This window comes from Thalia democratica, chromosome 6 (assembly GCF_965202585.1).
Source record: "Thalia democratica chromosome 6, ktThaDemo2.hap1.1, whole genome shotgun sequence".
Classification (NCBI taxonomy): domain Eukaryota; kingdom Metazoa; phylum Chordata; class Thaliacea; order Salpida; family Salpidae; genus Thalia; species Thalia democratica.
The window spans coordinates 63,701,545-63,725,378 of NC_139170.1; the positions used below are offsets into that span (position 1 = coordinate 63,701,545).

At 24.2% G+C, this 23,834-nt stretch overlaps 1 protein-coding gene across 1 annotated transcript; it reads left to right on the plus strand.

Annotated features, from left to right (window-relative positions):
• Positions 1-1,702: 1,702 nt before the first annotated feature.
• LOC145839303 (uncharacterized) lies at positions 1,703-23,019 on the plus strand. Its single transcript, XM_082946900.1, has 5 exons — positions 1,703-1,747; positions 9,035-9,206; positions 9,553-9,585; positions 22,372-22,541; positions 22,969-23,019. Exons 1-5 carry the CDS (start codon positions 1,703-1,705, stop codon positions 23,017-23,019), a joined length of 471 nt encoding a protein of 156 aa, XP_082803026.1.
• Positions 23,020-23,834: the final 815 nt, after the last annotated feature.

The following is a 23,834-nucleotide window of genomic DNA, read 5'->3' on the forward strand; positions in this document are numbered from 1 at the left end:
TCCTAAATGAATTCTAAAGTGTCTTACTAAATTACTTTTCTTTGAAAACTTCTTCTTGCAAATATCACATTCATGATCTTTTACTTTATTGTGGGTCAGCATATGTTGTTTTAGATTATGTTTAAGAGAAAACTTCTTTCACAAACTTCGCACTGATGTTCTTTTATACCAGTATGAACTAACATATGCTTCTTTACACTACCAGTTTTAGTAAAACTTTTGTCACACAAATCACATTTAAAAAGTTTATCTTTAGTGTGAGTAACCATGTGACGTTTTAAGTTGTGTTTAAGTGCAAAATTCTTATGACAAACATGACATTGAAAGTCTTTTTTATCACTATGTACTAACATGTGAACTGTTAAATTTCCTTTCCGAGTGAAACTTTTATCACAGACATCTAACTTGTATGGCTTTTCTCCTGAATGAATTCTTTTGTTGATATTCAAATTGTATTTTCGGGTAAAATTCTTTCCACAAGTATCACAACCAAAATGTGTTTTATTCATGCTACTTTTAAACTTTTATAATTAGATGATTTCAAAGGACTATTTATAACTAAATTTAACAAATAAAGCTAAAGGTTATTAGAATATATGAATTAAGTAGTTTTATGTTTTTAATTAAAAAAAAAATTAAACAGTCTTATAATTATTTTTTTTTATTTATTATTTAAACTATTAAAACTTAAACAACATTTTTTCATGCTTTTAAAAAGTAACTCTGTTTTTTTGTTTATCAAAAATAATTTTAAGTTTCATTTATTTATATAGCTATAATATGTTAACTATTAACTATGAAAAACAATTAAAATTACCAAATTAAAACTTTTGGTGAAAACTGCGTAAAACACTACACGTTGTTTTTAAACAACTATCATATATTTAAAAATTTTTTTTAGAAGTTTATAACTATAAGATTCATTGATCTATACTCTAAAGTTTATAAATGATTATAATTAATAAAAAATTTCGATTTGCACCAATTTTTTTTTTTAAGAACAACTATAAAAAAATATCAACTAGAGTTAATAAAAGGTAAAAAAGCACATAACTACCTTGTTACCGTTGATAATCTCAAGTATCTTTTGAATTATCATTTAAATTTTATTTTATTACTTTTATTCTGAAATTACCTTACTTTTGCTATAATCTTGATCTAATCAATTCTAATACTAGATAGATTTATATTACCCCAAACTTTTATAGCTCTCAACATTTTAAACTAAAGTTAAATTATAAATATATAGCATTAGCAAATAATTAACATATATAGCAAATTTATTAACTTGTGCTTTTTGTTTTCCAGCTTAGTTTTAATCAACAATAAAAGTTTGAATTGACAACATGTACTGTCATTTTGATAAATAATTAAAATAATCTAAGGCTATAGCAAATTATGATAACCGAGTGTTGTTTTCTTAACATAAAAAAAAGTTATCTTATTTACAATGTAACGCACATGCATTTTAAATTGTAATGTTTTTGAACAAAATACTATGACGTGATTATAAGTCTAAATTTCAATCACTTAACAATCATTTTAGCTTTTGTGCATCAGTATTTCATTGAACTGTGTGTAAGTAGTTTATATTCAGATTTTACACTTTAATATTTATGTTGTTTTACTTTTATTAAATTTTGATTAAATCATTGCATATGTACTTGTCTGACCTGCTGTCATTATAACCTACAGGTCTAATATGGTTATGAGGGGTGAACGGCATGTTAAGTACGATTGGGGAAATGTATATTTAATAATATTGTTAACGAAATACTAAAAACTTTGTAAATGTATAAACAAAATTTAATTACAAACTGGGTGAATCGGCTTATAATAATGTGCTGTAAGGTCTTCGTGGTAAAATCAGTATAAATCAAAATATTTTAAGAGTAGGTACAAAGTTAGCTTTCGGTCTCGTTAAAAAATCATTTTAACTTAAACAAAGTGTATGGTCTATAGTTACTTTCAAACAACAAAATAGTTATAACTTTTTTTTGAATTAAAGTAATAAGTTATAAATTATAGTAACGTTACAGCAAAGTTTAAACAAGTACAATTCACACGACAATTTATTAACACTATTTTAACTACTAAGGAAAAATAGTAACGTATATGTTTCAACTAACTTTAAAATGGTTAAAAACGCACGCAACAATTTATTGTAATTTTAAACCTACTACATAACAATACAAAAAACTACTAACTCTTTGACAACGACTGAAAAACTCGAGTTTTATATTTCATAACACTGTAAAAGTTTTAGCTAACTAAAAAGTTGTATTTTGTACTAATAGTATCAAATTATTTAAAAAAAAGTTAATCATTTTTACTTATTATCGGCAATCTTGAAATTAATTTAAAAAAGCTACGATAGTTTGTATTTACTTTTATAAACATTAAATGAATACAATTTATTTCAACTGTGTGTACCTGTGTATTCAACTAGTGTGTACCTTTCACATAAGTGTATATAAATTTCTTTAATAAAGACAGAAACTTTAGTATTGTTACAAAAATGTTTGGTTTGTGAAAAACGCTAGAAATATTACAGTTTTTAACACGTGATTTATAATTAAGGAAACTAACATAAAAGTAGTGACAATAATAATTTCGTAAATTTGTTATGTTCATTTTTAGTAAGTAGAGTTTTCTGAGAAAATGGTTTTAAACAGACATGACATTGATAGTCTTTTTTACCGCTATGTACCAACATACTTCATGTTAGACTACCTTTTTGAGAAAACTTTTTGACAAAATTAAAACATTTGTATGGCTTATCTCCAGTATGAATTATTTCATGAACAACTAAATAAGGTTTACTTTTGAAAGTTTGTTTAAAACATCAAAAAAAACTTTAAGCTTCCATAATCATAAAATATAAAATATATAAATTAATAAAATATATTGTTACATATTTCATACAACTTAAATTCAACATAGTTATTACTTCTTTCTGTTTCATACTGTAGGTGGAAACGTATTTTTTAGATGGCAACCTGTTTAAACATCAATCGAATCTTGACAAATCAAAGACAAAAAAACACTTTTTCAGCTGTTTACAAACAGTGTATATTATTAGAGTAAAACTAAACATAGCTTAATTCCTCACATTTAGTTTACAAACATTAAAAAAGTAAACATTGTTACATTAGAACTAGTGATGTACCGGACTCACTATCCGGGTCCTGGTCCGGCCGGATGTTGCCATTTTTGTCTGATATCCGAATCCGGCCGGATCTTGATATAAAAAAAAATCCGGATCCGGTTCCGGCCGGATTGTGTTTGAAAAAAAAAGTCTAGATCCGGGTCCGGCCGGATCCTAACAGAGATCCGGCCGATTCAGATCTAGTTACTAAAAAACCTACTGCTTTCGAAATCCTATCCCGAGCTAGAAACACCTACCATCTTTCAGTTCTAGAATCTTTGTTTATAAGAACTCGCGAGCCAAAAATTTGCAAACAAAGAGATTTTTACAATTTAAAACTTTACAAATAGGGTATTTAGTAGTATTATTGTTGTCGTTATTGTCGTATTTTTAATGTGCTTTTTATTTAATTTAGTTTCAGGTAAAATTTCTACTATTTTAAATGTTTTTGTTTTAGCAATTTTGTCTTATAAATTACTTCAAGTTAGTTCAGAAAAACTCTATTCTATTCTATTTTTCAAATTTTTTCTAAACAGATTTTTTTACTTTATGACGTAACTATTTTTTGTTAGACTTTTCAAATTCATTATATATAACTAAAATTACTCTATAATATTCATAGTTTTTAACAATTTTATTCCGAAGAGAGCTAAACGAAATTAATCAATAAACTTCTTTCGAAAATGAGTCAGTTATGTTTAAACTTTTTAATTAAAACCAGTACCAAAACCAAACTATTCAAAAACTGAGTTAGTATTTAGTTATATAAAATTGCATTATCGTACATAGTAGTTTTTATACTACTTACATTACTAATAACTTAGATTATTTAGAATCCGGTACATCACTAATTAAAACCTAACTTATTAAAATAAAAACGTCTAGCTTCTTTATTTAAAGTACTAATAGTAAATAATTTAAAACATCTTTAATTAAAAAAACTGTTTCATAAATAGTCTAACTTAATATAAGTGTTTTAAAAAAAGGTCTGATTATCGATTTGATGTGATTAAAACTTTATACTAAATTTAAATTTAAACTTGTCTCACGGTATACAAAAGTCCAGGCTAAGGCTTTGTGAACTTTTGCCGATGTCTTTTTTGTTCTTAACTGAAAGTTATAAAGTTTAAACTACTTAAATCCTTAATATCTTAATTAAGTCGAAAGAGACTAACTTTCATGAAGTTTAGCTGTAATTCAATATCTATCTTTGAATAAATATTATATGTAAAGTATCGAGAAATCAAATAAGTTTAACATTAACAACTTTAAAAAAGGTAATTTTAGAGTCGTTTAAAACTGTCTTAACTAAATTTCAATAAACTAAATTAATTAATTAACTCTTAAAATTTGTCCAACTGTATAAATTTAATCTACTTAGTAATTGATTAAGTAATATTTGGATTTTTTTTTCACTAATTTCTAAATAACTATTTGTTATCTTGTCAAACTTTAATTTGTAGTCATAAATTTAAAATTATAAAAAAAATTGTATACTTAAAGTTACTAGTAATCTTTATTATCAATGAGCGACAAATCATATAAAATACTTAGTAATAAAATTGTATGGAAAAGACAAGGTTAATTAAAAATAATATTATAAGTAACAAGCAACAAATTTTTAAAAAGGAATTTTATATAGTAAAAGTTTGAAGTTATCATTTTAACTTCAAAAACCGTTTTTGAATTACAAATTCTCGAGACATTTGTCTGTAAAAGTATTAAGTTTGTAAGCTTCATAAGTACAAATCAGTAAAATGAATCATTTACAAGATTAAACTATAGTTATAACATTTGCTATAGAATAAAAATTATAACAAAAAGTAGTCTATCTAATGCATAATTTAAGATTTTGTTTAGTTTTATAAGTTATCAAACTAAATAATTATATTATAGTTTCCACTTTTAACCCAGTTTAGTTACTCAGTAACTAGAAACAGATAATTAACACTCTAATTTTTTATATGACTGTTTAGTCACCGTTACTAAAAACTGACTTGTTATATCACTGCTAAGTATGTGAAAAACTTAAAAGAATATAAACGACAAAATTTGAAACTCACAAAGAAGAGACACAACTTAAATAAACTATTAGTATTCAGAATGTAAGTTTAATTATTAATAATGTCTGAATTAATTCAGTCAAACCTTTTTGATATGACTAAAATTTAGCCAAGATATTTTATAAGTATTAGCACAACCTTTGATACTTAAAAAATGTTCGACTTTAATGATATTTTAACAGTGTTTGTGGCTGCTATTGTCTTAAGTGATAAACATTATCGTCGATACTTACATCATCAAAAATAGTATTATATTAGAAGAAAGGAAACCATTTTAAAACGCCTAATTAAAGAAAAGCATTATTGAATAAAAAACTGTTGAAAAGTGTTTGTATAGTATCAGAAAGCTTTAATAATTGATCTATACTTAATACATATTTTTCTTCTAAACTTTAAAATTCATCATTTTAATAATATAAATTAATCAAACATTAAATTAATTAGGAAAACAATTTTACCTACTTTGTTTTATTATAGTTCTTCTTTTATTTTAGCCTTTATTTTAGTTACAAAAACTTGTGAACTTAATAACTAGTTTAAAATATCCCTTAAATAAAAATCGTAAATTTAATTTTAAAAATATTTAAAACTGTTCATTATTTTAACAAAAATGAACTCAACTCCTAATTTAATTTTGTTTTATTAAAATTTGTACGAACTAAAATTGCGAAACAAACAACAAAATACTAAAAATAGTTAAAAGTATTATATATGTTTTAACTTCTGTCCTTAGAGCTAACGTATGTTTAAGTTATACATTAATTAAAATTTACTAAGCATCATAGTTTTTATAGATTATACAACTAGTACAAGGAAAATATAAATTTTAAACATAAGTAAATCATTGTAGATTAGTATTCAAATTTCTTCTACATCATTTGAAATATGTTCAGAATTTTTCAATCTCATTCTATCTTATGAAAAAACTTTTTAACATTTAGGATAATTAGAATTATATTCGTCTATTGTTTTAAGGTATTCATAGACAATACTTCTCTGTATTTTACACTTCAATTCTTGTTGCTTTTCTTTACTTAGATCTTTATGGTGAGATCGTATATGTAAGTTACGATTAGAACTATCAGTAAACCATTTTCCACATTCAGCACAACCATAAGGTTTTTCTCCTAAGTGAATTCTAAAGTGTCTTACTAAACTACTTCTCTGAGAAAACTTTTTCTTGCAAATATCACATTCATGATCTTCAACTTTAGTATGAGTCAGCATATGTTGTTTTAGAATATGTTTAAAAGAAAACTTCTTCTTACAAACTTCGCACTGATGTTCTTTTATACCAGTATGAACTAACGTATGTGTTTTTACACAACTTTTTGTAGTAAAGCTTTTATCACAAACTTCACATTTAAAGATTTTGTCTTTTGTGTGAGTAACCATGTGCCGATTTAAATACCTTTTTTGAGCAAATGATTTCAAACAAACATAGCATTGAAAGTCTTTTTTACCACTATGTACTAGCGTGTGTTTTGATAAATGACCTTTATGAGTAAAACTTTTTTTACAAACTTCACACTTGTATGGCTTTTCTCCTGAATGAATTCTTTTATGCTTAGTAAGGCTTGTATTAATTGAAAAATTCTTACCACAAATTTCACATGTTTTTGGTTTATCAACTGAATCATTATTTACACGCTTATTATCAACCATACTGCTATAAAAACGAAAAAAATGTAAAAAGATATATACATTTACGTTGAAGTGTGTATATTTAGTTAGTTTTTATTTCCATTTACAATTTACATTACAAAGCATACAACTTGCATAACTTATCATGTAGTAAATTATTTAGTTTTTAAGATTAAAAATTATTAATAATATACAAAACATAATAAAACACAAGTTTTTTTTTCCACTTTTATATATATTAAGCACTTGTAGTCGTGTAAAAATTCATTTATATTTCTTTGAAACTAAGCATCAAAAAATTGCATTATTATCAATTACCAGAAACTGAACAGTTTTTGAAATAATAAGTTTTTATTAAATTTGAAAATATCATGGTTGCATATATGTAGTTTGAGTTAACAGACTTGTTTTTTTTTCTCTTAGTTAGTATAAAACTTTAAAGTATATTATGTACCTTATTTGTACTACATATACTAAACAGAAGTTTGCGACATGATTTAATCTAAAACATTTTAATTAAACAAACTAACGATTTCATCTAACGATTTCAGCTAACCATTATCAATTACTTTTGTTAGCAATTAATTTTAAATTAAATTTTAAAAAAATAAGCAGAGGTTTCATCGGAAAATATTTAAACAAAATTAATTAGAGATAGATTAACAGTTTATAATTATATGATTAGAAATAAAACAATTAGTAATTTAACTAAGATAAGCAAACGTATAAATATAGTAATGAAACAAATACTACATATAATAGAATAAGCGACAATAACAACAATAACACCTTTTATAGATTACTCTATAATGTATTGTTGCTTTCATAAATTAGGTTTAAACGTTTTATACTTAAAGATTGTAAAACACTTGAATGATAACTATTACGCGCTTTACTTATAACTAAAACGTCAATATAGTTCTTTGGACACTCAGAACTGCTTGATAAGTGTTAGACAATTGGTGATGAACTCTAATGTATGTAGATATTTAAATGACCATCTATCAGGTCATCAACGATTGCCGAACTCTTGTTATACAATTTTTAAAGTATATTAATTTACCTACTTGAGGTACTATATAAATTGAAATCTTTTTTATTTGCATTTGTTTGATGTATAAGTACACTAACAAAACTTATTAAAATATCTTATATTTTATTTAATACAAATCAAACATAATTTTTAACCCTTTTATATCAACAAAGATTATACTAAAACTATTACTTAGTACGTTTAGTTAGTCCAACATTAAATGTTGCATCTTAAACATAAAACTACATTTAACTTGTAATAAATCCATTTTTGTACGAGTAATAAACAACTTAGACTTAAGATTTGTACAGATTTAAGGATAACTTTCAATTAATAACAAACAATTCGTAAGAATACTGATGATTAGAATAAGATCAATCAAGTTTTATATTTATATTAAATTATAGAGTTACTCACAACTTAAACTAATGTAAAAAAATAATTTCGGCTCAACAGTGTTGACATAAAATATTGTTAAAAAGAGCTTAATTAAGTTTATTAATATTGATTTTTGAAAATAAGTGTTAAGAATATTATAAACATTTAGGAAATTATGCATTATAAATGATCTGATATTACTTAGAAAGATGCTATGTTTTGTGCAAAAAATTAAAAGGTGTCATCTGTGAATGTTAATAAGTCAAACCAAAATTATTATAGTTTAAAAAATAAACGTTAACAGTTTTCAGAATAAAGATGTAGTATTCTAGCCAATAACATTAAATAAATATTTTTCAGAAATTTATTTAGAAAATAAATGCTAATATTTAAATTGGATAATAAATATTACGCGCTTTACTTACAACTAAAAAGTCAATATCACTATAGTTCTTTGCATAATCAAAACTGTTTGATAAGTGTTAAGCAATCGGTGATGAATTCTGATTTTAGTACATAACTTAAAAACCATCTAACAGGTCATCTACGATTGTCGAACTAGTATATGTAAAAATAGGAAAAAAAAAATTTGTTTTAATTTTTTTTAAAAATATTGTTAATATAATTTATCATAAAAACTAAATATTTTACTACATAAAAAGTTATGCATGTTGTATGCTTTGTAATGTAAATAGTAAATTGTAATAAAAACTAACCAAAATATATACACTTAAACGTAAATGTACATATCTTTTTACATTTTTTCAGTTTTGTAGCAGTTTGGTTAATAACAAGCGTGTAAATAATGATTCAGTTGATAAACCAAAATCATGTGAAATTTGTAGTAAGAATTTTTCAATTAATACAAGCCTTTCTAGGCATAAAAGAATTCATTCAGGAGAAAAGCCATACAAGTGTGAAGTTTGTAATAAAAGTTTTACTCAAAAAGGTAATATAAACAAAACACATGTTGGTATATAGTGGTAAAAAAGATTTTCAATGTCATGTTTGTTTAAAATCTTTTGCTCAAAAAAGTGATTTAACTCGGCACATGGTTACTCATACTAAAGACAAAATCTTTGAATGTGAAGTTTGTGATAAAAGTTTTACTCAAAAGGGTATTTTAACAAAACACATGTTAGTACATAGTGGTAAGAAAGATTTTCAATGCTATGTTTGTCATAAATCATTTGCTCAAAAAAGTGTTTTAAATCGGCACATGGTTACTCACACTAAAGAAAAAATCTTTAAATGTGAAGTTTGTGATAAAAGCTTTACTACAAAAGGTTCTGTAAAAACACACATGTTAGCTCATACTGGTATAAAAGAACATCAGTGCGAAGTTTGTGAGAAGAAGTTTTCTCGAAAAGGTCATTTGGAACAACATATGCTGACTCATACAAAAGTTAAAGTTCATGAATGTGATATTTGCAGAAAGAAGTTTTTGTGTAAAGGTAATTTAGTCAAAATACTTTGTTATGTATTAGTAAACAAATTTCTCGCAAAGTTAGAGAAATTACCAAATTTAGCTTTGCAGCAGATGCCTAAAAAATGATTAAAAAAGTTGTATAATATTTTTTTAGTTATGAAACTATAGTTTTTAGTTATTATATGCCATAAAGTGCTGATTTTATTTTGAAGTTCCCAATGCATCGCAGGTTCAAGAATTTATTTTTGAACTGGTATAAGAAAAACTGCATAACTTTTTTTAAATAGTTTGAATGTCATGATGACTTAAATCAGATCCACTGATATTTATCAAACCAAACACAAATGTTTGTGAATCAGCCAAGGTTACTTTTTTTATAGCTGCAAACGACAGTAATTCGTGTTGAAGAAATTCGGCATGTGAAAAAGTGTCACAATGAATTGAAAAAAATACAGACCTCGATAAAATTCTTGAAATGTGTTTTAGTACAAATGGCGACTTAATTAGTTTTAATAATTATCAAATAGTTTTATTTTATTTAAACAAATTGCACATGACCCGTTATACAACTATTTAATTATAAAACGTCAACCAACTAAAACATGCTGATAAAATAAATGATCTATCTAAACAACGTTTTATATTGTTATATAAAAAAAATTCAAGCTATTAGTTTGTATAATACAAATAGTTGCTTAGTAGTTATATACTTGCATAAATAAACTTAAACTGTTGTGAATTCAAAGACGTGCAAAAAAACCAAATTGAAGTTTAAATAAATAATAATAAACATTAGCGTTTTTCGTAAACCGAAGACTATGAATGGATTACTGAAATCAGTAAAACATTATTGTTTTCTAGTAAATTAAAGACAAATAAAAGACTTTTTATTTAGAAGTAGCACTTTACACTTGTTGAACAATGTATACATTTTAGATAATAAATTATTATTATATAAATTTTAGCAAAGTTAACAGATTTATGTATAAAAATCACCATAAACTAATTTAAACATAATTTTTAAGTTGATAAAACGATCGTTTAAATACCTCTATTTATAAAATTATTGCAAACCTGCAATCAAGAGTCATTTTTATACGTGAAAATAAAACAGAAATCAAAAAATTAACTAAAGATTATTTAATAACTCGTTTTTATACAAAAGTATATTTACTACTTTTGATTATACTAAAATAGTTGTATGCCATTGTAATTTGTTGAGCGCAATTTTTCTAGTTAGTTCCTAGTTACGCATAACATTTTTACAACATGGTTTATTCAAGAACCAATTTATAACGTTATACATTAGGGTATGTCCTAATATTTAGTTATTTTCAACAGATAAAACATGTTAACAAATCTGTGCAAACTAAAAGAACTTTGTTTTGTTCAGTTACAAAGGTTATATATACCCTTATAGTTTCTTTCCATTGTCACGTTACTAATAATTTATATACTTCAAATAGTAAATTTTTTTACGAGTTTTAAATGAAATGCAATTTAAAACGTTTGTTTTAATAAAGTTTAGAGTAATTAGTTTTTTATAGTTTAAATTAAAAAAAAATAATGTCATTAAATGAAAAATATTAAGATAACAAAAAAAGATAATTAAATAGAATTATATGCTTATAAATACAAATAGTTATGATTAATATCGAATTAATGTTTATTTTTGCTAACTTCCAGTAATGGCTATCACTAGGTTTAAAATATTTTATTTCATATCTTAACAAAGCATGGGTCTACAACAAGTTGTCAAAATTCTAATAACTTTTATGTCTATTGGGCACTGAAGCGTTGAACTTTTGTTTCTTATAATTTCACACTAGACTCTAGTTTCCCAAAGGGTTTCCCAAAGTGGCCCTCTCGGGGTACATGAGCAATAAAGGGACCACAGGGGGCCATGCGGTCATAAATTGAAACATAGACTAGATATTCAAACTCAAAAGTTAGACACTAAAATAAAGTCTTAATCGGTTTTAATGGTAGTTTTTTGGGAAATCCTGTTTGAGTGGGCAATAGCTTTTTTAATTTTTTAAAAGGGGCTTTTTTGTAAGTTTTGGAATCCCTGCGCCAGAGCAAATAAAAAAAGTAAATTAAAGAACAGTTGTTAAGGTTGTAGACTTTGAAATATGAGCTGTAAATATTTAATTTAGTACTTTTACTACGAAATATCTAAAAAAAATTTTTGTTTTAATAATTTAATAATAATAATAAACATTTGTCATAGAACTAAACACAACTTATTTACTTAAACTACTAAAAATATAATTTAACTAATATTTCTTAAAAAATAAATTTTTAAGATTTCAAACAACAAATAGAAGTATGTTTTGTAGTTGCTTCAACAGCGAAAAAATCACAAGGTTGTTAGTACTTAAAACTATTTTATTTAAGCCTTTTACCAATCTATACATATATAATTTTATTATATAATGTCTAATTATAAATCTGCATGTTCACATTATTCCTGTATGGTTAAGTTAAATTATACCACGAAAGACTCTAGATAAATTTCTCGAGCTTATGATGGTTTAATTGATTATAGAGAACAATATTTAGATATGAAGTTCGTTAGAAAAAATAATAAAGCAAATTGATTTTAATTGTTACAAAAAGAATTTCTAAAGTTAAATGTGAGTTTATAAAAGCAGTTCGAAACACAACGTCTTCTTTTAATTTTTAATATAAACAGGCCAAAATATATTTTATTTATAAAACTGTTTAATTTTATAACAATTAAAAGTTATAAGTACTTTTAGCTAGAAATTAGTAGATTTAAAGTAAATTTTTATAGCTGTCGGTAATAGTACAGGTAGTTTAGAATAACCACTTCCTTTTTTTAATAATCGAAGCTAAAAAGTCTACAATGTTTTAATATGATTAGATTTAATTAGATTAGTAAGTTGATTTTTTATTTTTGAGATATTATCTAAAGATTTAAAAAAAAGAATGTTTTTAAAAAGTTAAGTTTTGAAATAAAAATTAAAGTATTCAGTTAAACTTGTTTATTTTTGAAGATAGTATTTAGTTTACTAAGTCTTAAGTATATCAGTCAATGTAAATTTTATCTAATTTATGTGTATAATTTACATAAGCATTTTATGTATAGTTATAAATAATAAACTGTATAAAAGTAAAACTTTTTTTTTGTGTAGCTTTTATTAAAACCAATAGAATCTGTCAGATAATCAATAGAAAAATGTAGAATCTGTCAGAATCATAATGATATTTTTAATTGTTTTGAGGTAATTAAATTTTGTAAAAATAGAAATATTTTACTTGCAGTAGAGGCTATTATGATTAAAAAACTTAAACCTAAACTTAATCAACATCTAGGTCCTGATAAAGGATCTAGAATTACAATTAACTTTTTTAAATAGTCCATTTTTGTTCTAATTATCTATTTTAGTTTTTATGATTAATTTGATTAGTTTTATATTGATTGCTTCTTTAGTTTACTCGTATTGCGTTTGATTAATTAGTTTTTGTGAGTATTTATTTTGTTTTGACAAGGAAATTAGTTAAATTTTGAAAGCATTGCTCAATAAACCGTTTAAATGAAAAAAGTTTTTTTATTAGCAATTAATTGGTACATAAAGTCATGTAAACACCTTTCGTTATACTCTGTTTATATAAAACCAATAGATTTTTCATATGTCACTATAATTAAAACTGCGGCCCGCAAATATTTTAAAGCTTGAAATTTGGTCCGCGAGCACCAACTGCCTGCCGAGGATTTGTCTAGAAGATTTTAGTCTAGAAGATTTTAGAAATATTTTGAAGTAGTCACTTTAACTATTAAATATAAATTAATCAAACAAACTATAATAACATCACTTCTTTTTTTGGTGTCTTTAAAAAGTTTAATTTGGTACATTGGAAACTAACTAACAAAATTAATATAATTTTGTTATAAAATATAAGATTCTTAGTGAGTTTTCTATAAATACTAAACTATTGATTGTTAATTTCATAAATAAGTAAGACTTGCAAAACATTTAGTCTAGTTACAAGTTTTTAACTAAAAAAAACAAATCGCAATGTTAAATAGAGATAGACCTTATGCTAAACTAAGGCCAGTCAATATTTTTCTTGAATGTAATGCTGGAAAATAGTTTTATAGTTAAAAAGATTTAATATTTAAAGAATAGAACAAAATAGAAAACTATTTGCACCTTTTATACTGATTGATATCCTTCAAAACGTTCCAACAAGTTATAACCAAAATGATAATGGGGTAATACTTATGTAAAACTTTTAATAATAATAGAAATTATTATTTTCTTACACTGGTAAATTTATATAACTATTTTTATAATTGTTAAAATTTTGAGATTTTGTAATTCAAGTTTTTTTATGAACTGCTTTCCTTAATGTTGAATAAACTGATAACTTTAAAAAAAAATAATTTATTTGTATTTAAGAAACTACTGAAAAATATAAACTTGCAATGTCTTCAACAAAAAGGAACTCAAGTGAAACTTACATATATAAGCGAGATGAGCTACCTTCGAACTCAGATGAATACAAGTTTATCAAAAGCATCTATTTTACGACATTCGACAAAACAGATAATTATGGTACGACAAAAACAAAAAATTTTAAAGTATACAAGATAAAAGAAAATAATCAAAAAGAACCAAAAGAAGAAAAACGCGGTAATTTAATGTTGTTTCACGGAACAAAGAAGAAGTGGGCTAAGATGATATTAAAAGAAGGTTTCAAAAACTCTCAAGAAGGATGGTTTGGAAAAGGAGTGTATATGACTGACTGTTCTCAAACTGCACTCTATTATGCTAGCTCATTTAAGAATAAGTATTTAGACGACAATAAAATTAGCATATTTGCTAACGAAATCCTTAAATCAGAAAACTTGAAACTAATAGTTCATAACAACTTTGATAACAAAGAAGACATCAGTATTAAATCAAAGAACGAATTTGAAAAGCACGTGCTTAAGGAAAGTAAGCAACCAACAGAATCAGATTACAAAGAAGATTTACAAGGTAGAAAATACAGGAACATTCCTCACGATGAGTTTACTTCGCAAGATGAGTATTTAGCAGATGAAAGTTTTGTGGTACCGAGGTATCTAATTGAGATTGATGAAAATTAAGAATTGTAATTAAAAGAAATTTCCAAAACGGATTTTACTGGCCTATGCTGGAATTAAAATTGAAAAAAAAAACAATTTATGAAGTAGTATTAAAAAGAAAACTTTTTACCGGCATTTAATGGCCAAGAACTTTAAGCGTTTTAGTATTTAGTAACAAATTTTTATATTGTTACAATTAAATATGCTTTTCAAAATAAATTAAGTTATTTTTAATTATTACCCCGCTTACTTGATCTGCTTACTCCTGTTTACTTGCTTACTTGTTTCGTTGTAACGAAGTTAGATATTTGATCTAATAATTTAAATAAATTGAAAAACATAACTGAATATGTTAGTTTTAGTATATTTATTTTCGTTTATAAACAATATAAATCACGTATGTTGTTAAATTTATTAGATCACAAAAAAAAGAAAAATTCAGGTTCAACGACCCGGTGTAGGGTAAAATTTTTAAAACGAATGATTTTGTTTTCTATTTTACAGTAAAATACGGTATTTATTAGAATTGAAATATTAAAAATACAATAAATATTTACAGCTTTTATTTGAAGTCTTAAATTTTCTTTTGTTTACTTTTAAGGATCGTATGTGTCCTTTAGTTATCAATGTTACGAGCAGTTTTATAGTATTGATATTGTTATTGTTAGAATTTCAGTAAGTAGTTAAACTTAAGGATTAAAACGTAAATACAAACCCTCATAAAGACTTGTTAAATTGAAAAACGAAAAAGCACAAGATAAGTTTAAATCAAAAATCTTTTTAAACTTTCAGCAGAAACTAAGGTAATATAGTAAGTGCTACTTGGAATCATAGAGCACATGCTATAAGTTATTATACTAGTTATATAGTTACAAACTGTAGTTATTTTTAAAAGTTCTAAGTCCTTTTATTATATTTTTGCTTTTTATTAAATGTAACTAAAAAAATATATAAAGTAAGTTAAATAACTGCATTTAAACAAACTTGTTAAAATATCAACATGGTAAATAATGAGTAAAACGTAAAATATAGCTGCTGAACTTGTTAAAATTCATTTTTTAGTCAACATTTTTCTCTTTTCTATGTGAAAGAGGTATGTTAGGAACATTTAATGATATTCTTTAGCTTGATTAATAAAATTTCTTTATGCTAGCTCGTTTGTTTCGTTGTATTGTTACGTAACGATAAAATGGTAGTATTAAATATTTTATTTTTTAAAACATAATGCATTAAACCTTTTACTTTAATTAGCTTTACTGTTGATGGTAGAATATAGCATTTTAATAAAATTCCCCGATCTTATGCTTGAATAAAACTTTTATAGCTTTACATCATGGAACATAACAAAGCATTAGTTACTTTGAAGTATACTAAGTTGATTGTTCTTAGTTATGCCACAAAAAAAAGTGAATAAATTAAGATAATTTGGTTGTTAAGATAAAAAAGAATTTAGTACTTCATCAATATTTTGTAAAGCTTTTTAATTTAAATTTTTTTAATTATCCCACAAATCAAAATCTTATTTATAGTCAGAAAACCAAATTGAAATAGTTACGTTCAGTATTTAAGTTGTTGTAAAAAAATTAATGTACGACATTTTTTACGATTACTCTTTACAGCTTACTTTTCTTTATTTAAGATAAACTAATCTCATATTTCGAAATTTTTAAGTTAATTTATTTTACTTTTAAATGAAATATTTTGATGTGCAAATAGTTCCAGATGTTATAGCTGTTTAATTGAAAAGAATCAACGAATTACTGTAAACTTATAAATATTGCTAATCAAAATTATAAATCAAAATAAGTTTTACACTGTTTTCCTAAAGATTTAGTTTCAAAACAGTTCAACCGCTAACAATATTTAGAGTTGTATTCAGATATTGTGTTTAGATAGTCATAAACAATGCTCCTCTGTATTTGAAATTTCAGTTTTGATTGTTGCTCCTTACTTAGGTCCTAATGATGAGTACGTATATGGTAGTCTCGACCAGAACTTTTAGTAAACCATTTTCCACATTTTCCACAACCATAAGGCTTTTCTCCTAAATGAATTCTAAAGTGTGTGACTAAATTACTTTTATGTTAAAATTTCTTCTTGCATATATCACATTCATGAGCTTTTACTTTTGTGTAAGTCAACATATGTTTTTTTAAACTGTCTTTACGAGAAAACTTCTTATTACAAACTTCGCACTGAAACTCTTTTTTACCAGTATGAAGTAACATATGTGTTTTCACATGAGCATTTTGAGCAAAACTTTTGTCACTTTGGTTGCATTGGAATGGTTTCTCTTTAGTGTGAGTTAGCATGTGTCTGTTTAAACTCCATTTTTGATAAAAATCTTTGAGACAAACACGACATTGAAAATCTTTCCTGCCACTATGTACTAGCATATGTCGTGTCAAGTTACTTTTTATGGTATACCTCTTGCCGCAGACATCACAATTGTGTGAATTTCCTTTGTAATGAACTTTTTTGTGGACTTTTAAGTAGGTTTTGGTTTTGAAAATTTTATTACAAACATCGCAAGTGATACTTTTATTTTTAATAACAACAGTATTATTCATCGTTTAAAACAAACAAACTGAAAAAAACAAAAAAGTTTGTATAAAACTTTTATGGTAAGCATACCTCTAATTGACTTTTTTTTAATTATGAAAGTACGTACTTTAATGAATTTAATTATGAAAGGTTTCAAATAAATAGTGGTTGGCAACATAAGGACCTCGAGCCAAATCATTCTGCTAAAATATCTGTCCCCTTTTCTTCTAATAGTTTGTAAACAAATTTTATGAAAATAAATAATAGTATTTCTATAATAATAAAGTTTTAAGTGTGCTCTAAAAGTATTTAGGGTTCACAGTAAAGGTTTAATAATGTTCATTCAAATTCAATGTTGCCTCATATTATAAATTTGAGAACTTTTAAAGTTTTTTTTCTATTATTTTAGCTTAAAAAATTTCTACTAACAGTTCAGGCCCATAAGCGAAAATTTTTGAATAAAGTTTCCGATTTGAGATAAGTTGCTAATACCTAGTTAAAACAACTTTAGCCTGCATTTCTTTAAGTATAATTTTCAAAGATAATTTTTCCAAAATTATTTATTATTTGTATATCTGCAGCTTTTGTTGTACTTTTCATTTAGTATTAAAAAGTAAAAAGTATCAAGTATTTTACTTTATAATAAATTTAAATTATATGTTTTATGTAATTGCTTAGAGTATATGAACTATGTTTTTTTTTTCTGAAAACTGCGAATGCTAGAAAGCTTAAATAGTTTTGGTTTTTCTAATTAACATTCAAAAATGTCTTTTATATAATTTCATATATACATATAACAACTGTTTGTATTAATTGCCTGATGCACAGTTTCTTAAATGTTAATTATGTTTTTATTACTTGTTTAAAAAACAAATGTATATTAATGTAAGTAAATAAACTAATATACATAGTAAAAAACATACTTTTAATTAAACATAAGCTGTAACGTAAAGTGTAACGGTATTTGATTTATTTTATCAAAAGTTCAGCGCTGGTGTCTACCATTATTTATACATTTTAACATTCACAGTGTTAAAACAAATTATATATAATGATTAGACTTTAAAGAGATCTTTAAACTCATAAAGGCTCTAAATGGGATGTTAATTAGAACTGTAGTTTAATCTTTTTATTTTATAGTGAAATACATGGTAACATATTTGATGTAAAACAGAAAAATATCAAATAAACCAGCGCAATAGTAAGATAATAAATGATTAAGTATTAAGAGTTATTTGTAATATAAAAATAGATTAATTTATACGCAGCAATAAAATATTTAAGTGTTAATTACCATATATATTAGATTCTATTTGTTAATTAAGATACACTTTATCCAATACTTATTATATACGTAATAATAGTTTAATTAACTAGTATACAAGTTAATTTAGATACAAAAGACTTAAAAATATAGAGAAAAATATAAATAAATTTAATAACTTATAATCTAATACACAACATGCATATAAGACTATAGAGTAAGTAAAAATTACTTGAAAAACTGTGGATAAAACAGTTTTTTGTTAATGTCTAATTAAAAAGAAAGATTCCAATTTTTTTTTATAAAAACTAAGACGTAAATACTTATTTATTAAAATGGAAAAGTTTAGCTTAGTTTCTATCTGGATGGCATAAATCTTCTACTTACCATGTTGCTTAGATGCTATCTACATAAGAGTTTTATTTTGTACCTATAAGAATGCAACGTACCAACCTCAATAACAGTTTTTGCACAACCAGTTTTTTTTTCTATTTCAAAGCTAACGACGCTTAAATCTCTGTAAGTAATCTACTCAAGTGTCTCAAAGATATAACAACTGATCTTGTATCATTTGTAAGCCTTAATAAATGCATAGAGTAACCGGCACTGGAGGACAGTTTTCAAATTTGATTTGTATTAGACTTACAGTTAGCAATTTGTTTTATTAATTAACCTACTGAAGTTATAACAATAGTAATATCTAATAATGATATAAAACTTTGCAAAATACATTTTACAGTTATACACTATTATACGATGGTCTTGTTTTGTTAATAACTTTATGTTTGTTTAGCGATCTGCTTTTGTTTTTAGAAAATGTCTAATGAAAATTTTAAAAATTATAAAAGCTTTACGTATGTTAAATTGCTTCAGTAGCATAATTTTTATCTTTATTTTAAAGGTATATTTACTATAAAGAAAATATGAGTAGCACATTATATACAAAACGTCTATATTTTTTTAATATTTGTTTTGTTATTTACTTAAATACACTTTTGAAAACTAACAAACTTAACTTTTATTTAAATTTTAGTTTATACTTGGTATCATATAAAGATTAATGTTTAATTTTTTTTCTTAATTTTTACTTTTTTGTTCAAAATATTAAACTATTTCAAAATTTAATAAACCTCAACTAACCTTTAATTGTTAAATTCATTATTAAATAAATGATTACATTTTGATTATCTCTATATTAGGAAATTAAAAAATCTAATAAAATATTTTACAAGTATACAAACTATCAAATAATATACAGTTTTTATTCAGTTTTAGCCGACTGTTTATTACAAACAAATATAGTAAATATATTTTATTCTTACTCATAAAACTTAAAAATTAGAATTGATGAGCTTTATATCTGATTTTCAATAATTATCTCCAAGCAGCAACAAAAGGATTTTTTTTTTAATAGTATAACTTTTTTAACTTTTAATTTTAAAACAAACATATTTTATTGTGAAAAATACATATAACAAAAACTTCTTTTAAAAGAACCTTTATAACTGTTGACAAATTTAGTTCTATAAAGTATTTTTCTTTTTAAAATGCGATAAAAAAGACCTTCGACTAAATTAGAAGCAAAAATTTGTAGAGATTTAGAAATTTTAAATTAATTCAAGAAGTATCGTTTTCTTTTCCTATTGAAGACAATTTTGGGCAACTGTAGTATTTTTTAGTTATTTTTTTTCTTAAGCAAAAAATTATAAAAATTAACAAGAAATATGTTTTTAGTAAAAAAATTAAGAGTAAAACAGTTAAGAAATGTCTTACACATAAATAAAACATAAAAAAAACTAGTATTTATAATAAACAAACTATGAAAGTTGTTTTTAACAGTTTTATAACTAAAATATTCAAAAGTTTGAATGGAGCAAACTTTTTTTTACTACTTGAAATAATAAATATCTATCTAATGAGATAAACTAAAATTTAAGTTTTGTAAACAAAACTATTAGCAATTCTAACGTGATTTTATTAAACACGGGTTAGTATACAATTCTGTATCAATAATTACAAAAAAAACGTTTGATTTAAAGAGTGACTTTTTAAATAGTTATAACGCACACAACTAATACAAAAAAAAATCCTTTGTAATAATTTTGGCTAAATATTTGGTTTCTTGGTTTATTCTCAATCTCTACTGCTATTTTATAATAATTTATACTTTGTATGTTGGTACTTTTATCAGATAAATATCAGAAATGCATAAAGGATCACTTTAACAGGCGTACCTTTTATACAAAGTATCAAATTTTTCACAAAAAAATGTTACATCAGGGATCATTTATACTAGAAGAGATTTTCACACGATGACTTTTTATGAGCACGTCATTTAATTAAGAAATATCTTTTTTGTTTTAAGTTTTTTTGAAAGTATGTTATGATAATAATCATTTAACTTAATTTTAGTACTTTCACAAGAACATTTCTGTTAGTTATTTTGTTAGTTAGTGTTCACAACATTTGTTAAAACAAATAACTTAATTTACTCATAAGTAACTCGAGCACTACATCAAATTCTCATAAGTAAAAAGTTATCAAATATTTCTTAAGTATTCAGACTTCACTTTGCATAGCAACACTAGAAATCGGGAAAACTAAAATTCTAGCAACATTACTGTTTACCTTAATTATGATTTTATCTTAAAATTATACAGTTAAAATTAAATAAAAACTCGAGTTTAAATGTTAATATTTTTTCTTAATTTTTTTTCAAAGTTCTTATACCTCAAACAAATGTACTTAATTACTTTTGTTTATTTATTAAATGTTAGACTTTTAGAAAGTCTATCTCATACTTTATGACCGGTAAAAAAGCAAACATAATATTTTTGTTATCCTAACGAATTTCTTGTTTAATTTTGAAATATTAAGTACGTTACGGGTCGTTACACAATGTTTTCACGTAACAGATTATTGTTTCTTAAAAATTTTTGATTAAAAAATATAAAAATAGAGTTTTTGCTAATTTTTTAAACATTTTATTAATCAAGATTATAGTTGTTTTAAGTAACTTAGGCAACAATCTAAGTATTTTAGTAATTAGTAGTTCTTGAGTTTAATTTTTACATCTTAAAAAGCATGATTAAAAATGAAACAAAAAAGCAAAAAAACATTTGTTATTAAATTACTTTTATAAACATAATTCAAGAACAATTTACTACAAAGTTTGTTTGCTGTCGAGATGTTAGTACAAACATTATTAACATTATTAAAAACACAAGTAAGTTAATTGAAATAAATCTAAGGTTTTTTTGAATATAATAATATCGTATTATTTAAGAAAAGTTTAAAATTTTCTGAAATTATGTTTAAGTTAAAAATAAAAGTTTAAATGTTAAATATTTGATAAAAGTACAAAATGCTTAAGAATAATAATATCTACCTAATTTCTAAACTAATAATCTGTTTCAGTTGGAAGAGTTTGGTTATTTAAATGTATTTATTGCATTTCATAAAATAATTTAAAACTTTACTTCAGTATTTTTGTATCTGGTTAGTTTATTTAATATGGATAAAGATAAGACTAACAGGTCTAAGTCAATTGCAAAAAGTTTTACCTACAAAAAGTGTGAAAAGAGCTTTATAAGTAGATACAATTTGGTTCATACGGGAGAATACCTTGAATTTAATTTATAAACGCTTTTAGATTTTGATAAATTAAAGATGGATATTAGTAAAATTGATGACCAAAACAAGTATTGTGATGTTTGCAACAAAAGTTTCAAATAAATCGCTTTTTCATATTTACAAAAGAATTCATACAGGAGAAAAGCCGTACAATTGTGATATTTGTGATAAAAGTTTTACAGCTAAACATAATTTAGTTATTCACAAAAGAATTCATACAGGAGTAAATCCATACAAATGTATTATTTGTAATAAAAGTTTTACAGCTAAACATAATTTAGTTATTCACAAAAGAATTCATACAGGAGTAAAGCCATACAAATGTATTATTTGTGATAAAAAATTTACAGCTAAACATAGTTTGGTTGCTCATCAAAGAGTTCATATAGGAGAAAAGCCATTCAAATGTGATATTTGTGATAAAAGTTTTACCACTAAAAGCAAATTAAATCGACATAAACAAGTACATGGTGATAAGAAAGAATTTCAATGTATAGTTTGTTTGAAAGAATTTACGTACCATTGTAACTTGAAGCTGCACATGGTTACTCATACTAAAGATAAGAACTTCAAATGTTCTTTATGTGACAAAAACTTTACTACTAAAGGTAATGTAAAAAGACATATGTTAATTCATACGGGTAAGAAAGATTATTGGTGTAAAGTTTGTGAGAAGAAATTTTCTAAGAAAGGTGATTTGACTTGTCATATGTTGACCCATAGTAAAATTACAGCTCATGAATGTGATATTTGCAAGAAGAAATTTGTTCGGAGATATAGTTTAGTCACACACTTCAGAATTCACTTAGGAGAAAAACCCTATGGTTGTGCAAAATGTTGAAAATGGTTTACTGATAGTTCTAGTCGATGTATGCATATACGTAATTGTCATAAAGAACTTACTAATGAACAACATTCGGAACTGAAGTGCAAAATACAAAGAAGCATTGTTCATGACTATCTTAAGAGAATATCTGATTATAATTCCCGTTAGCCTAATTGTTGGCAGCTTGTACGTGGTTAAGTATATTGGGATACGTGGTTATAGTTTACTTTGAATAAATATATATATAAAATCTACTACTTATGATTATCTGTGAAACTTCAAAAAAATGTATAGCTTATTATTTGTATTGATTTTTATTTATTATCAAATACTTAAATAGAGTGGGACTATCATAGTGTTTGACTTGTATTAAATAAAAGTAGAACATTACACAGAATAAAAGAAAAAAATTATATATAATATTTTGTAAATTATTAAGTAGTCAGTATATGTTAATCTAAGTAAAAATATTTATAAATTGATAAGGTACTTATGTTTTAAAATGTAAATCATATATTAAAAAATTGTATTAAAATAATAGACAAAATCTAAAAGCAAACGATTTCTTTTTGTTGATTTAATAAACTTAAAATATAAATTCGTTTTACTATTAGTTTATTGTTACTCTTTGGTTACTAATTTTTTTCAAACTACAGCCTAATTATTTTTTCTTATTAACCCTCCTACTATGAAAATACATTTAACCCTGATTCAAGTCTTTTAATAGTAATAACTATAATAAAATTACAATAAATAAGAATGATTTATTTAAAA